Here is a 20,816-nt window from a genome sequence, read left to right as displayed (position 1 = left end):
TCCTCAACTTAGACTTGAATGGAGAAATCTCAACTTTTAACTAAATTGGAGAAACCACTTTTTAAGGCTGAATAAATTAAAACTTAAATTAGACTGGATATCCTCAATTTAAGTTTATAGTAATGTTTTCACATTCTATATTTATATTATAATAACAAAATAATTATTGTTAAATTATGATCAGTAAATATTAATTAATTACAATTGGAGTCAGATTATAATTATTCACAGAGTTGAAGACTTAAACCCAAATTTTAGTAAATTAAACTAAATTCTAATAAATGAAGATAATTTCTTTCAGAAACACTGCGGAAAGCGAGAACACAAAATCCCTTCGCCAGATCATTGGATACCTTCGTTGGACCAATGGGTGGTTCCTTACATAGACGTTTGTTGTCACGCACTTAGTATGCAGTATGATAGAGATAGGCGTTCGTCATTACAGTTAATATTCAGTACTACAGAGATTGTCTGTCGGTTCGGACATAATGGCGGGTGTCATTTTTCCTCAGAGTGTGCGTGAATGTGAAAAGTAAGTAAAGTTATATCTGCTGCATTACTCGTGATATTGTATTTTTGGCGCTGTTATTTCTGTTATTTGATATGTTAATTAAGAGTTTTTAGGGGTCGCTACACGACCGTTGTGTTAATTATATCTACCTGATTCAATACGTCGGATCGAATATTTCATATCGGGTTGAGACATGTTTGCTTTATTTAACACTTGTTGTTATAAATGTTCATTAATGTGGCTGAGTAAAGTTTTATGTGGTGTTAAATATTATTATCTGGACTGCTATTAAGGCTTTAAAGTATGTTATAAATGACAGTATGTTATAGTTACGTTATTGGTAACTTAATGTATGGTAGATAATATTAGAAGTGTTTAAATCCTTTCTCTTTGCATACTTTTCTTAACTTTTAGAGATATATAGTCATATTTTCTGATTATTGTTTATTTTATATTATAATGTAGAGGGGAATGAGTATATGTATGTTTCCCTTATTCATTTGTATTTTGTTTCTCTCTTTATAGAAACCACACCCATATTCAAAATTGCATTTAAACTCGCTCAAAGGAGAATAAATAGAACATTAAGAGTATATCTCGGCTCTTTATTGCATACTCTGGAATATTTGGCCTTAAGGAGTGTTCTGGCCGACACACCTGTGTGAACCTGGTGATAAACCCAGAATTAGCACCTATACTGAGTGTTTACCCATTATCTCCACTACATTGATGGTCCTTCGAGCCGGATCACTGGGTTTACGTCAGAGATGGAATTACATCCAGAGTATGATGTTTGCGGTGCACGTCCCAAACGGCACATTCACCCACCTGTCCGCTATGCAGACTATGAGGTCGATTATAGAGGCTACAGCGGTGAGAGGTACAGACACCAATTAGAGAGTACTCACCAGGAGGGAAATGCCAGGATGACAACCCTCACCTCCCCTTATGACTCTCCCCTTCGCCCGCAGAGGCGGGATGCTATTCTTCAGGAGATGGACCTGAGCTATAGGTCAGAGAGCCAACAGCACAGCCAGGAGAATCAGCTAGCCCCCCAGCGGTTGCCAGATAGAGAGTTTAGGGAACAGCCACGAGATTACTCTACTCCTCTACCGTCATCGCTGCACCCCATACATACACAGGAGAAGAACCGAGTAGATTTAGATGACATTCGTCATGAAGGACACCTTCTGCAGCAGACACAGCGGCACATGGCATCAGATTTAGTAGAGCTAAGAGAATTGCGATCAGACATGAAACAGTTAATAGATGCTGTTCGCAACCTGCAGAGTCCAACCTCTATTCATACCAGAAAGCCAGAGTTAACGGTGATGTCGCCACTGACACATGTTGAAAAGGAACCTAAAGCTGAGGAAGAGGATGATTGGCCTGCACCACCACCATGGCCAGACCCAGAAATGGACAAGCTTATCCCTCGTGATCCGCCTATGGCACATTCGCTTATCAGTAGAATAGATGAGGTTCCAAAGATTAAGAAAGAAGCACTGTCAGCCCCAGCTCATGATCTGTCTGTGGGTCAGCCACAAGTTAATCACTCAGGACGTGGGGCCCTTCCTCCTGCCAGGCCATGGGAAGACACTGCATGTCATCCATCACCCTGGTTCAAGCCCGTTCAGTTGCCGCAGCAGTCACATGGATTACCTCCAGCTGAGCCTAAGTATACTACGGCTTATGGTGGTCAAAGAAATGAGCTTGGCTACAACCTAACGCCCCAACAGCGACCTCCAGGCATGGCATGGACACAGGCCCCGCCCTTTAGCTCACCTCAAGGTCATAACTACAGCGTCCCAGAGCCAAGTTACCGTGGGCCACGCCCAACAATCCGCAGCTTCTCAAGTCGGGACCCAAGTGAGTTCGCGCGGCTCAAGATCTCATTGGAGAACCTCTTACCACATGATGCATCTGAGCTGTTCAAATACCAAGTGTTGGTTGATCACCTGCAACTAGAAGAAGCCAGGTTAATAGCAGATGCTTACCTTAACTCCCCAACACCCTTCTCAGACACAATGGTTGCCCTAAATGACAAGTTCGGCCAGCCACATCAGATAGCGCTGAGGCGTATTGCTGCTGTGATGGACTCACCTGACATAAGGCGGGGAGACTTTGCTGCATTTGAGAAGTTTGCACTCCAGATACAGTCACTGGTTGGGATGCTGAAGACAATAGGCCACGAGGGTGAAGTGGAACTACAGTGTGGCTCACATGTTGCTCGTCTGCTGAGCAAGCTGCCGCCTGAACAGAGAGCAGAGTTTCGCCGCTGCATGTACCATCAGGGCACGCAAACCCACACATTAACTAATCTTTCCGATTGGTTGAAATACGAGTCTTGGTGCCAGGACTCTGAAGGACAGTTAGCTGTGAGAGGAGCTCGAGAGAAGCCGGTGTTCAGGCATGAAGGTAGGAAGAGTAAGCAGCCTACTACTGTCCTCCATGGTGTGAAGGACACTGCAAAGAGATCTGAGGCTCCAGTGCCAAGCAGCTCCTTTAAAGGAAACAAGAACAAGCCATATTGTCCATTCTGCAATGAGGAACACTACCTTAGCCAGTGTACAAAGGTATCCAGGTTAACAAAGGATCAGCTGACCGAATGGATAAAAAGTAACAAGAGGTGTTGGCGATGTGCACGGCCACATCAGGCGGCTCAGTGCAACTTAAGGAAACTATGCAGCCTCTGCCAAGGGAAACACCTCCAGGTTCTGCATGAGGTGAATAAGAGGTCACCCAAGGAGGCAGTGTCAACACCGGCAGCGGAGAGTGAAGGTATAAGGGGCACAACAGAGGTCCTGTATCTAGACAGACCTACTCAAGGCAGTCGGGTACTTCTGAAAGTTGTCAAAGTCCGCATTCACCATGGTGATAAATCAATTAACACCTATGCCATACTTGATGACGGTTCAGAGAGAACTATGCTGTTGTCAGATGCTGCAGAGAAGCTAGGGGTGCAGGGGACTCCAGAGGACCTACCACTACGCACAATTAGAGAGGAAGTGCAAACCCTCCATGGTGCATCAGTGTCGTTCTTCATTTCTTCGCTATCAAAGCCAAAGACCAAGTACAAGATTATAGGTGCATTTACCAGTGGTCGTATTGGACTAGCGGCTCATACTTACCCCATGGAGCAACTCCGAAACACCTATAAGCATCTCACTGGCCTTCCCATACAGACTTTAATGAATGTCAAACCCCTGCTTCTCATTGGAAGTGACCACCCCCATCTTGTCACTCCCATTGAACCTGTCAGATTGGGACCTCCAGGTGGACCTGCTGCCATCCGCACCAGACTAGGCTGGACTCTGCAGGGCCCAGCGAGTCTAGTCCGTCACCTCGCCCAACCACAGCAGTGTCTATTTACAACAGTAACACCCCAGATGAGCGAGCTGATGAAACACGTTGAGAGATTATGGCAGGTCGACACTGTTCCGTTCAGAAGCGAGAAACTAGTTACTCGTTCAAGGCAGGACCAAGAGGCTATCAGTATCCTGGAGACCAAAACCATCAGGGTAGAGGTTGATGGCATTCTCCGTTACGCCACCCCGCTGCTCCGCCGGAAAGACATGCCGCTCTTACAGGCTACCAAAGAAGCCGTCATGCCCAGTTTACGGAGTGTAGAGAGGCGACTTGCCAAAGATCCTGCAAAGGCAGAAGCCTACAGAGTGGAGATGCAGAAGCTTATAAATGCGGGTTTTGTCATCAAGTGTGAACCGAAAGCTTCAGACAAGGAAGGTTGTGAGGAATGGTATATCCCTCACCATATGGTGAATCATAATGGCAAGAATAGGCTGGTGTTTAACTGCTCCTATCAGTGTCGAGGGCAGAACCTCAATGATTATCTACTGCCTGGGCCAACCTTAGGAGCATCACTTCTGGGAGTTCTGCTAAGATTCCGAGAGCATGCAGTTGCGGTTAGTGGAGACATCAGAGGCATGTTCCACCAAATTCGCCTCCTCCCAGAGGATCGTGCTCTGCTCAGATTTCTTTGGCGTGACATCAGTCAAGAAGGACCTCCTGCAGTGTATGAGTGGCAGGTGCTACCATTTGGTACAACATGTAGCCCTTGCTGCGCCACATTCGCCTTACAACGCCATGTCTCTGACAACAGCCAGCCAGATGAAGATGTGAGGACATCAGTTCAGAAATGCTTTTATGTGGATAACTGCCTACAGAGTGTTCCCACAATTGCTGAGGCGAGGCATCTGGTTGACAAACTGCGAGCCCTTCTTGCGTCTGCAGGCTTCGATCTACGTCAGTGGGCAAGCAATGAACCAGGTGTAATAAGTCATCTACCAAAAGAAAGCTGCTCTGCTGGTGTTGATCTATGGCTGGTTCAGAACAAGACAGATACCCCAGAATCTACTCTAGGGCTAAGCTGGCTCTTTCACACTGATGTTCTTGGTTATAAGCATCGTCATGTGGAGTACGGTGTCCTCACGATGCGTAATATCTACAAGGTGCTGGCGAGTCAGTACGACCCCTTGGGCTTCATCCTACCCTACACCACCAGGGCTAAGATAATCGTCCGACACCTTTGGGACAAACACAGGGGATGGGATGATCCACTACTACCGCAGGAGCTTCTGCAACAGTGGAAAGACTGGGAGGAAGAATTACAAGTCTTACCTCAAGTCACCCTGCCCCGACCGTACTTGTCGAAGTTTGTGGACATCTCCGGGCTTCAGAGAGAGGTGCATGTATTTTGCGACGCCTCAGAAGAGGCTTATGGTTCGGTGGCTTATCTGCGAACCACTGACAGACACGGTGAAGTGTATCTGTCATTCCTGATGGCCCGTTCCAGAGTTGCACCTAAGCGGTTTCACTCTATGCCCCGATTGGAACTCTGTGCTGCCCTTACTGGTGCACAGCTCTCACAGGTGCTGAAGAGAGAACTTACCATCCACATTGATCGGACAACCCTATGGTCAGATTCCACAACGGTGTTGACATGGCTGAAGTCTGAATCCTGCCGGTTCAAGGTCTTTGTTGGCACCCGCGTGGCCGAGATACAGGAGCTGACAGACGGGCATGTCTGGAGATATGTTGATACCGCCAGAAACCCTGCTGATGATGTAACACGGGGAAAGAAGCTGCAAGAGCTTGTTCATCCAAATAGATGGAGCCTGGGACCTGCCTTCCTCCTGACCAGTCCAGACTCATGGCCAGAGGACCCCACTGTTGACCAAACAGAAGATACCTCAGAGCTGCGTAAGTCTATCTTCTGTGGGGTCGCTGCTGTTGTATCCAGCCAGTTAACTTTGGACCTGGCCCAATATGGCTCGTGGAAGGAGCTTTTGGAAGGGACAGTGCAGGAGCTGCATGGGGCGGCCAATTCTAATGATAAGCCTACAGCTGAAGACTACCGACAGGCTGAACAGTTAATACTTCAGAGAGCTCAGAGGGATAGTTTTCAGCAGGAGTACAGCCTCCTGAAAGCTGGTAAACCTGTTCCCAGCAGCAGTCGACTTCGCACGCTGTCTCCTGAGCTGGATGAAAAGGGAGAGCTCATTCGTGTTGGAGGACGACTCCGTCGAGCAGAAGACCTGGAACTGACCACTCTTCATCCAGTCATCTTAGACCCAGGTCATCGAGTGACAACGCTTTTGATTCAAGACTTTGATAATCGCCTCCGTCACCCAGGCCCAGAACGGGTGTTTGCTGAGCTTCGACGCTCCTTTTGGATCCTGCGAGGGCGTGAGGCCATCCGGCGTTACCAGTATAACTGCGCTGACTGTCGGCGATGGAGGGCAAAACCTGCAGTACCGAAGATGGCAGACCTGCCATCAGCCCGTCTGCGTTTTTTCAAGCCTGCCTTCTATTCTACGGGCATGGACTGCTTTGGGCCATTTGAGATTAAAGTGGGCCGGCGCCGTGAGAAGAGATGGGGGATCATTTTCAAGTGCCTCACAACCAGGGCAGTGCACTTGGATCTCCTAACCTCTATCGATACGGATGCTTTTCTGATGTCCCTTCGTCGGTTTATTGCCCGTAGAGGAACGCCCACAGAACTGTTCTCCGATCAGGGGACGAATTTCAAGGGAGGTGAGCGAGAACTTCGTGAGACCTTCCTTGGAATGTCTGAAGAACTACAACATCTCCTTGCACCACAGAAGATCTCCTTCCACTTTAACCCCCCAGCAGCTCCACACTTCGGAGGGGTGTGGGAGAGGGAGATCCGCTCAGTTAAGAGTGCACTCTATGCCACAGTTGGTGCTCAGCCCGTTCCAGAAGAAGTGCTTCGGACCGTACTTACTGAGGTTGAAGGGATCCTTAATAGTAAGCCCTTGGGTTATGTGTCTTCAGATGCCAGGGACCCAGATCCAGTGACTCCCAGTGTTCTTCTTATGGGGCGGCCTGATGGTTCACTACCTCAGGTAGTCTACCCCGAAAGTGAGCTCATCTGTCGCCGCCGTTGGAGACACTCCCAAATTTTGGCTGATCACTTTTGGGCCCGTTTTATCCGACTCTATGTGCCGAGTTTGCAAGCTCGCCAGAAGTGGCAGACTACACCAGCTGATATTGCAGGGGACTGTGTAGTGATGATTGCTGATCCACATCTTCCGAGGGCCCTCTGGCCCATTGGGAAAGTAGTCAAGACCTATCCCAGCCCTGATGGGCACATCAGGTCCGCTGATGTAAAGGTGAAGGAGAAAATCTACACCCGGCCAGTTGCCAGGCTGGTTGTCCTCCCTGCACTCCCTTCTGGAGAAGAAGACGGTTCCACTCCTGCTACTACGCCCCAGTCATAGAACTTTGTTGCCTTTAGTGATGAGCAAATGTATCACATACATTTGGGGGCGGCTGTAGAAAAGGCCCCAAAGTTATGCTAGAGTTGTTATTATTTATTCAATCATGCTTTATGTTTCATGTTTTCTGCCGTTTATTCAGTGCTTGTAACAGAGTAGGAAAGTGCGCACTGGTTTGTGTATTTTATCTGATGTCACACAGTTAGTATGCAGTACGGTAGAGATAGACGTTCGTTGTCACGCACTTAGTATGCAGTATGATAGAGATAGGCGTTCGTCATTACAGTTAATATTCAGTACTACAGAGATTGTCTGTCGGTTCGGACATAATGGTGGGTGTCATTTTTCCTCAGAGTGTGCGTGAATGTGAAAAGTAAGTAAAGTTATATCTGCTGCATTACTCGTGATATTGTATTTTTGGCGCTGTTATTTCTGTTATTTGATATGTTAATTAAGAGTTTTTAAGGGTCGCTACACGACCGTTGTGTTAATTATATCTACCTGATTCAATACGTCGGATCAAATATTTCATATCGGGTTGAGACATGTTTGCTTTATTTAACACTTGTTGTTATAAATGTTCATTATTGTGGCTGAGTAAAGTTTTATGTGGTGTTAAATATTATTATCTGGACTGCTATTAAGGCTTTAAAGTATGTTATAAATGACAGTATGTTATAGTTACGTTATTGGTAACTTAATGTATGGTAGATAATATTAGAAGTGTTTAAATCCTTTCTCTTTGCATACTTTTCTTAAGTTTTAGAGATATATAGTCATATTTTCTGATTATTGTTTATTTTATATTATAATGTAGAGGGGAATGAGTATATGTATGTTTCCCTTATTCATTTGTATTTTGTTTCTCTCTTTATAGAAACCACACCCATATTCAAAATTGCATTTAAACTCGCTCAAAGGAGAATAAATAGAACATTAAGAGTATATCTCGGCTCTTTATTGCATACTCTGGAATATTTGGCCTTAAGGAGTGTTCTGGCCGACACACCTGTGTGAACCTGGTGATAAACCCAGAATTAGCACCTATACTGAGTGTTTACCCATTATCTCCACTACAGGGTCAGATGCGGCCCGCCGGTTGAGAACCTTGGCACTATTCAATGCCAATTTGAATCTTGACTTAGAGGTACATCTAATCATTTAAAGAGTTGGGGTTTCAATGAGTTAATATAACTGATTTGTTATTTCAAAAGAATAACAAACCTTACTTTTTTCTTTTTTTTGTGGCTTTATGAAGGAAATAGAATTGGATAATTGTTATTTGTTTATGAATTGTCATGCTCAAAAGGGTTCTGTAAAACTGGGAATAGTAATACAATGTAGGGTGACTTTAAAAAAAAAAAACGTTTTATGCAAAATCCGATATCCAGTGTGTTATTCTGTCATCTGTTCTCCCTTTTTTCCCAAACTGTGACAAACACCAGTCCTTATTCTCTGCAGAATGCAATAAATCCGCTCAACAAATCACAGCGCACCATTCCACTCATTGTAAACAAACAAACAAAAACAAAATAAAACTTGATGGCATTGATAAACCTGTGGTGGTTTTCTGTGACAGGAAAGAAAAACCTTTGCAATTATTTTGTAAAAAGGGCCAAATGTTTGGACTGTGCTCTTGTTGCTTTTACAGTGTTTTCACCAGCAGGTGGCGCAATATTTAGGTGTTTCGGGCGCTGCGAAACAGTAAATAATTTTTAGAAGGAAATGGTTCAGTTGATTCGAAGCTTCTAAAAGCTTTGTTTCTCCCATCACTAACACTCGCCTTCATCTGCCTTCGTAAAAACCTTCTGATGTGCGCATCAGGGTTATGTGAATGTCTGCACAAGCAATAGATCGAGATCAATATGATAGGCATGTGAGAGGGCTGTGTGTCATCACGCAAACGACTTAGAATAAAAACACAGACTTAAGTGTAATTTATAGTCGTGTGTAAGTTCTAGGCCGTGGCTACGCCGTTGGCTATGGGTAGGCTGTCACGTACCTCGACAAAAATGTAACAACACGTCCATTATACACGGACCGCAGGGCTCGACATTAAGGCTTGTCCGCTTGTCCGCTTGTCCGGGACAAGTGATTTTTTTGTAGGACAAGTGTAAGAGAAAATTAGTTGTCCGACAGGACAAGTTAAATTTCAATCAATGTTACTTCACGTTATGTGCCGTTAACGACAGAGCAGAACGCGCAGCGCAAACACAGAGCGGAATATTGAACAGAGAGCGCAGCACGCCGACACACACGTTTACATGTACTGTTATTGTTACTAAAGAAGCTGTGCGCGCATTAAACCTGATCGCCGAACACGGAGGGGCGGGAGTCGCGGAGAGTGATGTTTCAGGCTCCGGCGTGCATATAAATGACTTCACAGTGTGTCAAAAAAGCAGATTTAAGTCCGTATTTTTTCTCTTCTAACGTTCGGTAAAACACACAATAGGCTTAAAATCTTGTTTAAGAGTCTGTTTTATAACGAGAATCTCTCTTTCAGCGCGCCTATGTGTGTGTGTGGTGCGCGACAGCTGATTTGAATCTGACAGAGTTCGTCACTGTACATTAAAAATCCCACATTACAGCATAAATGCTAGGTTTAAGATTGATTTGATATGTAACAGATAATCTAGATACATTTATTCTAATACGTTTTTTAAAACATGGTAATGCTTTAATGTTTTGCTTTAGTGTTTTAATGTCAGACAATCATTGAAAAATCATCTATTATTTTGCTTAATTTGCTAGTCCGGGTTTGGTTGAAGGCTACAGTTTGTCCGGTTAGAACAAGTATGTCTCACTCAAAGTATTCAAATCGTTGACTTTATTAAATGTGCATAGATGTGTGGTTAGTATAATGCACGCACACGCACAGTCCACAAAACCTCCCATGATTTGAATCAATCCTGCTTATTTAAACTATAACTATTTACACTATTCAGCCGATCTCCTTTCCCGTTATCATTCACCTGCTCTATTCTCCGACACTGTGCAGACTCTCTAGCGGTACGTTTTGGAACAGTCCATTTCATACTTAATAACAGGGGTGACCGGATTAGTCCATTTATTAAAGGTGACACTTTTCTACTATCATTAAAATGTGGGAAAAATAAAGAGAAAGGCAGCAGATATAGCATCATTCTTCAGAAAGAGTAGCAAGAAGCAGCCATATGATTTGATTAAATTATTTGATTATGATTATTTGATTAAATGGTTTAAAAAAACATGAGGTTGAATTATGACTATAAATTGTATGTTAATCTCAATTCATTTTAATTAAAATGAAAGTATTGTAGCAATTGTATGTTATACATTATTCTTATTAACACAACTATTATACTTAAAAGTATTTTAAGTTTGGATGATGGAGATTTTATGCGCCACCCCAGAGTAACTGCTGGCCCCTGCCTGGCCACCCCTATGAAAAATCCCTTGCTCCGCCACTGATTAGCAAAACACAAAAAATACATGATATTATAAATCTTTACCCGGACAAGTGACTTTTGTGCATGGACAAGTGAAACACAAATTTACTTGTCCGAAGGACAAGTTGCTCAAAAAGTTAATGTCAAGCCCTGGACCGCAAGCGTTGTAACTGGTCAACTAGTCAGGTTCATAGGAATTTCCGCTTGTGATGGTAAGAACAAAGATAGGCCAAGTTGAGGTGATCCCTGCAAAAACAGCATATTTTGTGTTTTGGTGCTGGTATGCTGGTGACCACCAGCTAAACCAGCACCAAACCATCATGGACCAGCATGGGAATTTTTCAGCAGGGATTTAACTTAAACTGCAACAAAAGTCGTTGTTTATTTACCTCCATCACTGCTGGCCTTCTCAAATCATACACAACAAGCTGCTGCTTCTTCTTATGCGGTTGTGCTGCTACTGTGGGTTACATGCATGTCGAGGCTATGCACAGAACTATAATGAGCTCTTTAGTCACTGAACCACAACACATTTCTGCACTCAGGAAATTATGTAAAACTGCCATTTAGAGGGACATTGCTGTATGTATGAATGCAAGTTCACTACATTTCAGAAAATGAAACTGTATAATGCACTCCACACTACATTACTATGCCTACTGTATACTGCATAGTGATGATTGTGATGAGAGGAGTTCAACATGTAGGCTACCTTATAACCGTTCTTAATGTATTCATATATGTGCCATATTCCTCCTTTATGTTGGTGTATTCAAATTACATTGAGTGGAGAGCTACATGACTGTATTCGTCAAACCACAACACACTGCACATTTGCCCACTTCAACTTTGTAACATTGCCATCTAGTGGGACATTGCTGTAATTTCAATGATAGACATGGATAGACAGTGTTGTGCCTGAACAAGTTCATTGAACGAAAGTTCATGAACTAGTTCATATTTTGGGCGAACGTGAACTGAACGTACTGTATTACTGCCTGATGAACGCAAGGCGAACTCGTTCATTCCGGGGCCTGTGAACGGCACGCTCTCTCACTTTAACGTCATTCAGTAGGGTGCCAGATTTCTATAGAGTCTTCCAGGCGAAAACCCGTCTAAAACACACTGTAAACAGGCCTTAATGTGTAGCGGAAAAAACACCCAATCTGGCAACACCGCCACCAGGCTGCATGCGTCATCAAAACAACACTGACTGGACGCTGCAATCACTCATATAATTTAACATTAAATAACAAAGGCTGCTTACGCATATTCTGGATCTTGAAATAGACTTTGACTAAGCTCACGCTATTTAAAGTGCACGTGCGGTGTGCAATACCTGTGATTTGTCCAACACGCAACGCCTCGCAGCGCTTCTCGCCCGATGTGCGACCCCCTTGAATCACCCGGCTAGCCTTTCAAGGTATGCGCAAGCAAATACAAAAATTAAAAGATGGGCAATGCTCGTAAACCCTGGTTGGATAAGGGTTTAAAGTTGGATATGAAGATGAAATCTGACACATTTAGCTTCAGTGTTAAAACTGATAAAATAATTCCTGTCTGTGGTTCTATATGGGCTATGATGGCAATATTTTAAAAAAATTATATGGGGAAAAAGAACTATAAATTAGTTCATTTTTGGAACTGTGAACTAGTTCAAAATTTGGAAATATGAACTATGAACTGAACTAGTTCATTTTAAAATTTGTGAACTGTGAACTGAACTAGTTCATGTAGAGAGTGAACTTTCCCAACACTGTGGATAGAATTATAAACAACTTAATAATAATCCACAAAATGTTGATTTAAAATATTTTATTAGCTCATTGGTTACAAATTTAAACCTGAACAGAGACAGTAAAGTGAAACATTAAACATGTAAGAGGTACGTATCTGTCAAAAGGAGTTTTAACAGTTATTGTGTCACCACCATAGACTGTAAAACCACTGACCAATCAGAATCAAGTGCACTTATTTGGAGTGAATCAAAACCTTTCTTAAAAGTTGTCTTAAAACCAATACCTGTTCTTGTCTTAGGATAACTTTAAAAAACTTTTTTGATCCACTTTAACTAGTATATTTCAGAGAGCCGTGTCATAAGAATCACATTAGAATATAGGCAAAATGCAGTTATTAATATGCTTTTAGATTATTTGTAAAGTTTTCCATTTGGAAAACTTGTATTTAAAACATTTTAGACAAGAAAAAAATGAAGAATGAAGTTGTGTAGGCTGATCAGTCAGAGATAATTGTGATTTTGATATGCACAGTTTAAGTTACTTTTTATCCCAGAGCTTTCAAACACAAACACAGTGTTACACCAGACACCTTTCTGACCTCTCTTCTTTTTATCAGTGACTTTAAATGTCTCATATGGGGGAATCAGCACCTCTTTCTTATTAGGTACATTAACCCTCAAACGCTCCTCGTTTTCTGTTTACACTTCTGGCCCTTGGGGTCTATATGACCCCAAAATTGAAAGCATAATTGTAAGAAAAATATACATTTTCAATAATACAAATAATATATATATTTTTTGTTTACTTCTCATCTATACAATAAAGCTGTGTTTTGAGAGATTTGAAGTAGTTTTGTACCTGTTTACCACTAAAATCCTCAACTACACAATTGGCTTTCCTGAAAAATATCAAATTTTTACGAAAATTCACATAAATTATTATCTAAATTTGATTTAAATTGTTTTTAGATATTAATATAGGTGTGAGGTGTTGAATTCAGGCATCGGTTTTTAGAAAAAAACATAAGAGAATTACAGTGTAGGAATTAAATCATTTAGACCGGCAGATTCCCATAGAGACCCATTCATTTTCCTGGATATGGACAACTGCTCAAATCATTACTTTTGTGATACATTTTGTTAATTTATGTTTATATAAACATTAGAAAGGATATTAAAAATAAATATCATGTCAAATAGTAATTTTTTATAGCTTTTGATGCATTTTGAAATGTCAGTTTTTACAAAATGCCATATAAATTTGACTGAGTGTAAGTGTGTGTGTGTGTGTGTGTGTATGTGTGTGTGTGTGCATGTGTATGTGTATGTGTGTGTGTGTATGTATGTGTGTGTGCGTGCGTGAGCGTGTTTGTGAGTGTACATGTGTGTGCATTATGTCACACCCCTTTATGTGTTATTTTCTGCATTTGTGACTGATTTTATTTGCCAAATTCCACACAAATGCTCTCTGTGGCAGTCATACCTGTGTGTGTTTGTGTGTGTGTGTATTTGTGTGTGTTTGTGTGAGCATGTACTTTTTGCATTGCTTTGGGGACAAGTACCAGGCCTTCATTTCTATGTCAAAATTTTCAGATTTATGTTGGATTTATTGATATTTATTTTTTGACAAATGGAAAAAAGTAACATTTTTTGCATTTCCCATTCACTTTCAATTGGGGTCATATTGACCCCAAGGGACAGATTGATACATTTTTTTTACATACCTTTAGAACAACCGAATCAAGCCCAGTTTTTTTGTGCATGTAAAGATAGATTATTTAGGAAAAGTCACAAAGTTTTACATCTCTGAGATGAAGGGAACCTTTTTTGTTAACCAATGAAATGTCGTTTGGGGTCATATTGACCCCAAGGACCGATTGAGGGTTAAGAATTTTGACACATCAGCACCTTTCCAGTTCAAAATTTCATTGCTACTTTAGATGTAAGTGAGATGAACACAATTGAACCAAAACAAATCTCTTTGTTCAGAACATTATCATCAATGATAAGTTTGGTACCACGATAAGTTGACTTGCATCCCTTTTGTGTTTTCTTTAGAGTCTGTTTAGCTTTGTATATCTTGTGTTTGTGTTTCCGCCACAGAAAATGCAGTCGAGCAGACAATTCAAGGCTAGCTTGTGCGTTATGACGTCAGAAAAACGTCTGAGGAAAATTTGAGTTAACTAAAAGCAAGATTTTGAGTAGTTGTGAATTTCTAGGTGTTTAAGTGGAAAGAGTGTATAATAATGAGTTGCAATTCGTAAAGCAGATAAACAGAGTAAACTGAATGAAATAGTTATAGTAATAGTAGTTATAGCAAACACCCATATTCACTTTTTACAATGTAGTTAACTGCAATGCTCTTGGTTATCTGGTTATCATGACTCTGTAAACCCCTCCTGGTTAAGTTCATAACTACACAATCTGGCTGCACAAAAACATCTTGAATCATTTATAATTATTCACATAGAAATCAGTATATTTTAACAAATTATATTTTATTGAGCAATATTTTAATCCCAGATATTTAATTAAATCGTTTTAGTTATTTTAATAATCATTGATTAGGACTGTGTGCATACTCTACATGTGGTCTGTTCTGCTATCAGCCAATCAAAGATGACATGAGATAAGTTTCCTGTACAATTAATAGACATTTGATTTTAATTTATAAAGACTTAGAGATTCTTCAGGATCTAAATTTGTTTTATTTTTCTACAGGATCATAACCAAAACCCAAACTCACATCAGACACTGAAGGATCTGTACTGACAGGTAACACAGTGACTTTGAAGTGTCACATTGATCAGTCTACTGGATGGTTCGTACTGTTATATAAAATGAAACCTTAGAAAAATACAGAAATAAAATCCAACATAACACAGCATTGAACTGTAGCAGTACTATTAATACAAAGCATCAAATATAATAATAAAATCGAGGAACTTTTTCCACTGAATACATACAGTACTGTTATTAAACCTGTTTACAGGGGCACAATGAATCTCAGGATACCCAAAGCTGTGATGAATCCATTTGATCTGTCTTGTTGGTTTTATTTAGGCTATAATATACTCTAAAAATGGCTGGGTTAATTTTGACCCATAATTGGTAAATATTGGACAAAACACATGCTGGAATAAGAATTCCCCAATTTTAACCCAGCTGTGTGTTCTGTCCAATATTTATGGATTATGGGTCAAAAATACAGCATGAGGTACATTCGAGAATTGGACCTGAGTGACAGCTCAACTAATTAAATCATTTTTTTAAGCGTACCACTGTGAAAGAAAGATGCGGAGCTCAATACAATCTTAAGAATTGGAGCTTTAACAAAAACATCATGATTGTTAGTACAATGACAGCAACATTCAATAAAAAAAGATAAATGAAAGAAGGTGTAAGAGCTAATCGAACAGAGAGACATTGTGATATATCTGTGGCTTAATTGAGACCATGGCACAGTTTAAGTCACTTCTAAATCCAGAGCTCTTCAACATGAACACAGTGTTACACCAGGCACTTTTCTTCTGATCTTTCTTCATGATAGCAGTGATTTTAAATGTCTCATATGGGGGAATCAGCACCTCTTTTTCACCAGGATTCCTGGAGTATTTTGACATATCAGCACCATAACAAGTTTGGATTTCAAAACAAGATTCTGTTCCGAATCCCATTGCAATTTTTTTTTTAGTAGAGGACGACGTAAATGAGCCAAAACGAATCTCTGTATTCAGAACATTCTCATTAAACGTATGGTTGGTACCACGATACGTTGTTATGCATTTCTTTTGTTTTTTCTTAAGAATCTGTATCGCTTCTCTCAACAAAAAGTGAAGTGAATTCCATGTGTATTTCTTGCCTTTGTAATCTTTTCTACCAAGCCTAACATCGCGATTAAACTCTTTATATATACTATCATCAGTGTATATATAGATTGCAACTAAATGGTAGTTTTTTAATTTATCTGGTCCAGGGATTCCTCCTGTACTATACGCCCAAACTTGCCCAAATTTATCCACGTTAGCACACATTTCTTTGAATAGAAATGTTGTTCTCACAGCCATTCTCATTTTGCTTTCACAACGATCATACATGTCATCGACTGAATCCAGTGCCATATCTAATGTATATTTCTTTCCTTCAACAGCCCGTCTGTTATCCTACAGCAATGAGAAATAATAACTTCAGATCATTAATAATCATGATTGTACATACAGTATACAGACTCATATTTCAATCTTACCCATCCTAGGACAACATTACTGGTGACAATGAGAAGAAGAGCTGCAGTGGTCAACATCCTGATTTAGTCTGAATCCTCAGATCCACAACGAATGAAGATCAGCGTTCTATGAATACAGTGAAGAAACTGCAGGACAACAAATACAACATTGTGTTACAAAGCCAAAAGCATACTTATAAGAAAATAATGAACACCCAAGGTGGTAATGCGGCACGACGAAGTGGAGTGCTGTTACACTGCGGGTGTGCATTATTTTCAAATAATTCAAAGGACTGGAGTCAATTATTCCGCTTATACCAAGGTTACCATAAACATTGCTCTGGTGCCTATTATTAAGACATTTGAAAAGTTAGGTGTGTGGTTATCGAAAAATAATGCATACCCATGGAACATTTCTCAACCAATCACAATACACCATTCAACTGACCAGTGGTATAATGGCGAATATCAAATCATATCTGTTAACAATCAATTTACCAACATAAATATTAACAGTTACAAACCTTTTCAGATGTTGAGAGCTTCAGAAGATTTTTTTTCCAGCAACAAGTTTCAAGTACAAGCGTACTTAAATATATAATGTTGAGGTCTTATATGCATGAACAAAGTGTGGCAGTGAGAAAGAAACTACAAGGGTTTTATACCAATAGAAAGTAGTAGGAGGGGCAAAGGTCTCTAAGCTATTGAATGTGAACATCTGCAGATAACATCTATATTTAAATTCTATATCACACCATTTTTATCTGTTTGTGTTGGGTGTGTGTAAGGCACAGATGGAGAAATAAACAATAATGTAAAAATGGTAAAAAATAAAAAATAAGTTCTCATACACCAAAACTCATAATCATTTATGATTTGCAAGGCAAAATATGGTAAAAAGCATTAAAAATAGCAGAGAAAATTGTAATCATTGGGTTAATAACTATTTTACAAGCTTAAACACATACGGTAAACTCATTTGTCCTGATATCGAAAAAGAGGGGCTTTTTAACCTCATAACAGGAAATGAACAAGCAATTGTTTCTGTTTCCACTTTGACACCTTTGTTTTAAAGCAAGACAACTGTTAAATCATAACACAGATAGAGATTAGGAGAGTTAAGATACTATCATCAGCTTTTACTTTGATAAACAGAATGAAAAGTTAAGCTTAACACAGCAACGGTCATTGAGTAGCCTATATTAAATTTTATTTCAGTTTACTTTATTTGTACATAGGGTATCTCACAAAAGGGAGTACACCCCTCACATTTCAGAAATTATTTTAGTATAGCCTCTGGATGGACAATACTATAGAAATAAAATGTCTTGAAATAAGTTTTTTCTTTAAACACTTAAAGGGACATTCCACTTTTTTGAACATATGCTCATTTTCCAGCTCCCCTAGAGTTAAACGTTTGATTTTTACCTTTTTTGGAATCCATTCAGCTGATATCCGGGTCTGGCGCTAGCACTTTTAGCTTAGCTTAGCATAATCCATTGAATCTGAATAGGCCATTGCCATTGCGCTTAAAAATAACCTAAGAGTTTGGATATTTTTCTATTTAAAGAGCCACAATGATCGAAAATCGAAACTAACCTTTATTGCAGTGTGTCATGTAGCTGTCCATCAATGTAAACAACGTGTAAAGTAGTTGAACCAAAAAGTGCACGATTAATAAAGTTATTGGCTTCTAAAGCAGGGAATCGACTCTGAATCGCTGAAACGAGTCGTTATAGGGAGTGAATCTTCTTCCTGATATTTGCCACGTCACACAATCGCATCCACGTCAAATGAGATACTAATCTCCGCCAACAGCCTTGCCCGCGGGAGAAACGAAAAACTATGACCCGCCCACAGCTAGTTAGTCTGTGTAAACATCAGCTCACGCTGTGTTTTCAGTTTGTGTTGTTTTCACTACCAAAGGAGACTTTTTCAAGAAGGGATATACTAAACGTGTCTGGTTGTGAAGAATCAGTGGTTAAAATTAATTTTTAATGGAGGGATTTAGACGTTTGGAAGATGGTTCAGTACCCACTTTATTTGGAACAACATGCGTCTCCTAACCACAACCTGTAAGTATGATTATAGCTACATACTTGCTTAAATGAGTGTAAAATGTCTATTAGTTGTTTTTATTGCTTGGATTAATGATGAATGATATCGTTGTTTAAACTCTAACTTATATACTGTCAGAGTCACGATAGCAAGCGGTTTTGCTATGAGCCGGTTAGTTTACATAAATGCTTAAATGAGTGTAAAATGTTAGTTTCAATCGTCGTTTGTATTGCTTGGATTAATGATGAATGATGTCTTTGTTTAAACTGTTCATTTACGGTCAGAGAGTCACGTTAGCAAACGGCTAGCGCATGCTCACTTACGGTTTTGCTATGACCCGGTTAGTTTACATAAATGCTTAAATGAGTGTAAAATGTTAGTTTCAATCGTCATTTTTATTGCTTGGATTAATGATGAAGGATGTGTATCGATGTTGACAATGTCTTCTCAGTAAATCATGTTAGCACGAGGTCAATACATGTTACACTATTGTTGGTCTGTGCCACTGATCTGTGGTCTGTGCGACTGATCTGTGCAAAGACACTCTGTCAGTTGACCAATCAGAGCAGAGTAGGCTACTGAAAGGTGGGGTTTAGGCAGACTGAGTGGTTGAACGGTTTCACACGAATCGTTTGGGGATCTCTGAGAAATGGGGTAATTTTAAATTTATATTTTTAGAAAATTACAGTGTTCTTTGACCTTGCATGCATTTAAACCTGTTGTCCGGGACTTATAAATAGTGATAGGATGCTTAAAATTGTCATCTTACTGGCTCTTTAAAACTTGACTCTTCTATAGTTACATTGGGTACTAAGACAGACGGAAAAATAGAAGTTGCAATTTTCTAGGCAGATATGGGACTATACTCTCATTCTGGCATAATAATCAAGGACTTTGCTGCTGTAACATGGGGTATAAGCAACCCCTATGTATTCAGGTGAAGCTTTGGAAGGTGAAGGGTTTCTGATGCATGCTGCAGACTGCAACAGCAATACCACAATATAGCTGCAAGCAGCGATGCCGGGGTCAAGCCGAAAAGGGCACAGAATGAAGTATTGGTTGATGACCGTCATGATTTAAGATTTAAGAAGTTTTCAGTAGATTAAGGCAAATATAGCCATTTTTCAAATCTTGAGTGCTGTGTAGAAACAATGGGTTTTGCCTCAGGTCATGTTTGTGATGACACCCACCAAATTTAATATACATATGATTAAGCAATGTTGAGATATAGCCTCAAATGACTTGACCACGAGGGGGCACTGCCCCGAAACAAAAGATGGTGCCTCAGGTCATGATTGTGATGACACCCACCAAATTTGATATACATACAATTAAGTAATGTTGATATATAGCCTCAAATGACTTGACCACTAGGAGGCACTGCACCGATACAATAGATGGTGCATCAGGTCATGATTGTGATGACACCCACCAAATTTGGTGTACATATGATTAAGCAATGTGGAGATATGGCCTCAAATGACTTGACCACTAGGTGGCACTGCACCGAAACAATAGATGATGCCTTGGGTCATAATTGTGATGACACCCACAAAATTTGATATACATATGATTAAGCAATGTTGAAATATAGCCTCAAATGACTTGACCACTGGGGGCACTGCACCGAAACAATATGGTGCCTCAGGTCATGATTGTGATGACAAATCCAAATTTGGTGTACATACGATAAAGTGATCTGGAGATAAAGCCTCAAAACTCTTAACCAGTAGGGGCACTGAAAAGTTTACAAGGGCTTTCAAAAAATGTCACTGATGAACTAGGTGGTGCTGTAACAAAACATTCCATACACCCTCAGTTCATGACATTTACAAGTTGTGAAACATCCACCTATTCATACAGTTTCAGCCACACAAGAGCCATCCAGCTCATCGGGAGCATTTGGGCTTAGATGTCTCACTCATGGACACCTCATCACTTGGTCAGGTGGAGCTGGGGTTTGAACCACCAACCTTCCGATTTGTGGACAACCTACACTAACCCCTGAACCACTGCCAATACACACATCAATGTGCAAAACCTTTGCGAATATATAGCCTCAAATCCATTTTCGTGCTCGCCATTATATTTGTTGATG

The 20,816-nt window shown here is 40.5% G+C and overlaps 2 protein-coding genes across 2 annotated transcripts; one reads left to right on the top strand and one right to left on the bottom strand.

The window, feature by feature from the left end:
- Positions 1–388: 388 nt before the first annotated feature.
- LOC129446098 (uncharacterized) lies at positions 389–8,348 on the top strand. The gene is made up of 3 exons (XM_073856681.1): positions 389–532; positions 1,037–7,642; positions 8,147–8,348. Exon 2 carries the CDS (start codon positions 1,279–1,281, stop codon positions 7,270–7,272), a length of 5,994 nt encoding a protein of 1,997 aa, XP_073712782.1. The 5' UTR covers positions 389–532; positions 1,037–1,278; the 3' UTR covers positions 7,273–7,642; positions 8,147–8,348.
- A 6,728-nt stretch (positions 8,349–15,076) lies between these two features.
- On the bottom strand, positions 15,077–17,282 carry LOC129436569 (erythroblast NAD(P)(+)--arginine ADP-ribosyltransferase-like). The gene is made up of 3 exons (XM_055194778.2): positions 17,185–17,282; positions 16,682–16,807; positions 15,077–16,598 (listed from the first exon to the last, which is right to left on the bottom strand). The coding sequence occupies exons 2-3, from the start codon at positions 16,736–16,738 to the stop codon at positions 15,843–15,845; spliced, it is 813 nt and encodes a 270-aa protein (XP_055050753.2). The 5' UTR covers positions 16,739–16,807; positions 17,185–17,282; the 3' UTR covers positions 15,077–15,842.
- Between the last annotated feature and the right edge of the window lie 3,534 nt (positions 17,283–20,816).

The sequence above is a fragment of the Misgurnus anguillicaudatus genome, chromosome 19 (assembly GCF_027580225.2).
Source record: "Misgurnus anguillicaudatus chromosome 19, ASM2758022v2, whole genome shotgun sequence".
In the NCBI taxonomy this organism is placed as follows: domain Eukaryota; kingdom Metazoa; phylum Chordata; class Actinopteri; order Cypriniformes; family Cobitidae; genus Misgurnus; species Misgurnus anguillicaudatus.
This window is presented reverse-complemented; position numbering and strand designations above follow the sequence as displayed.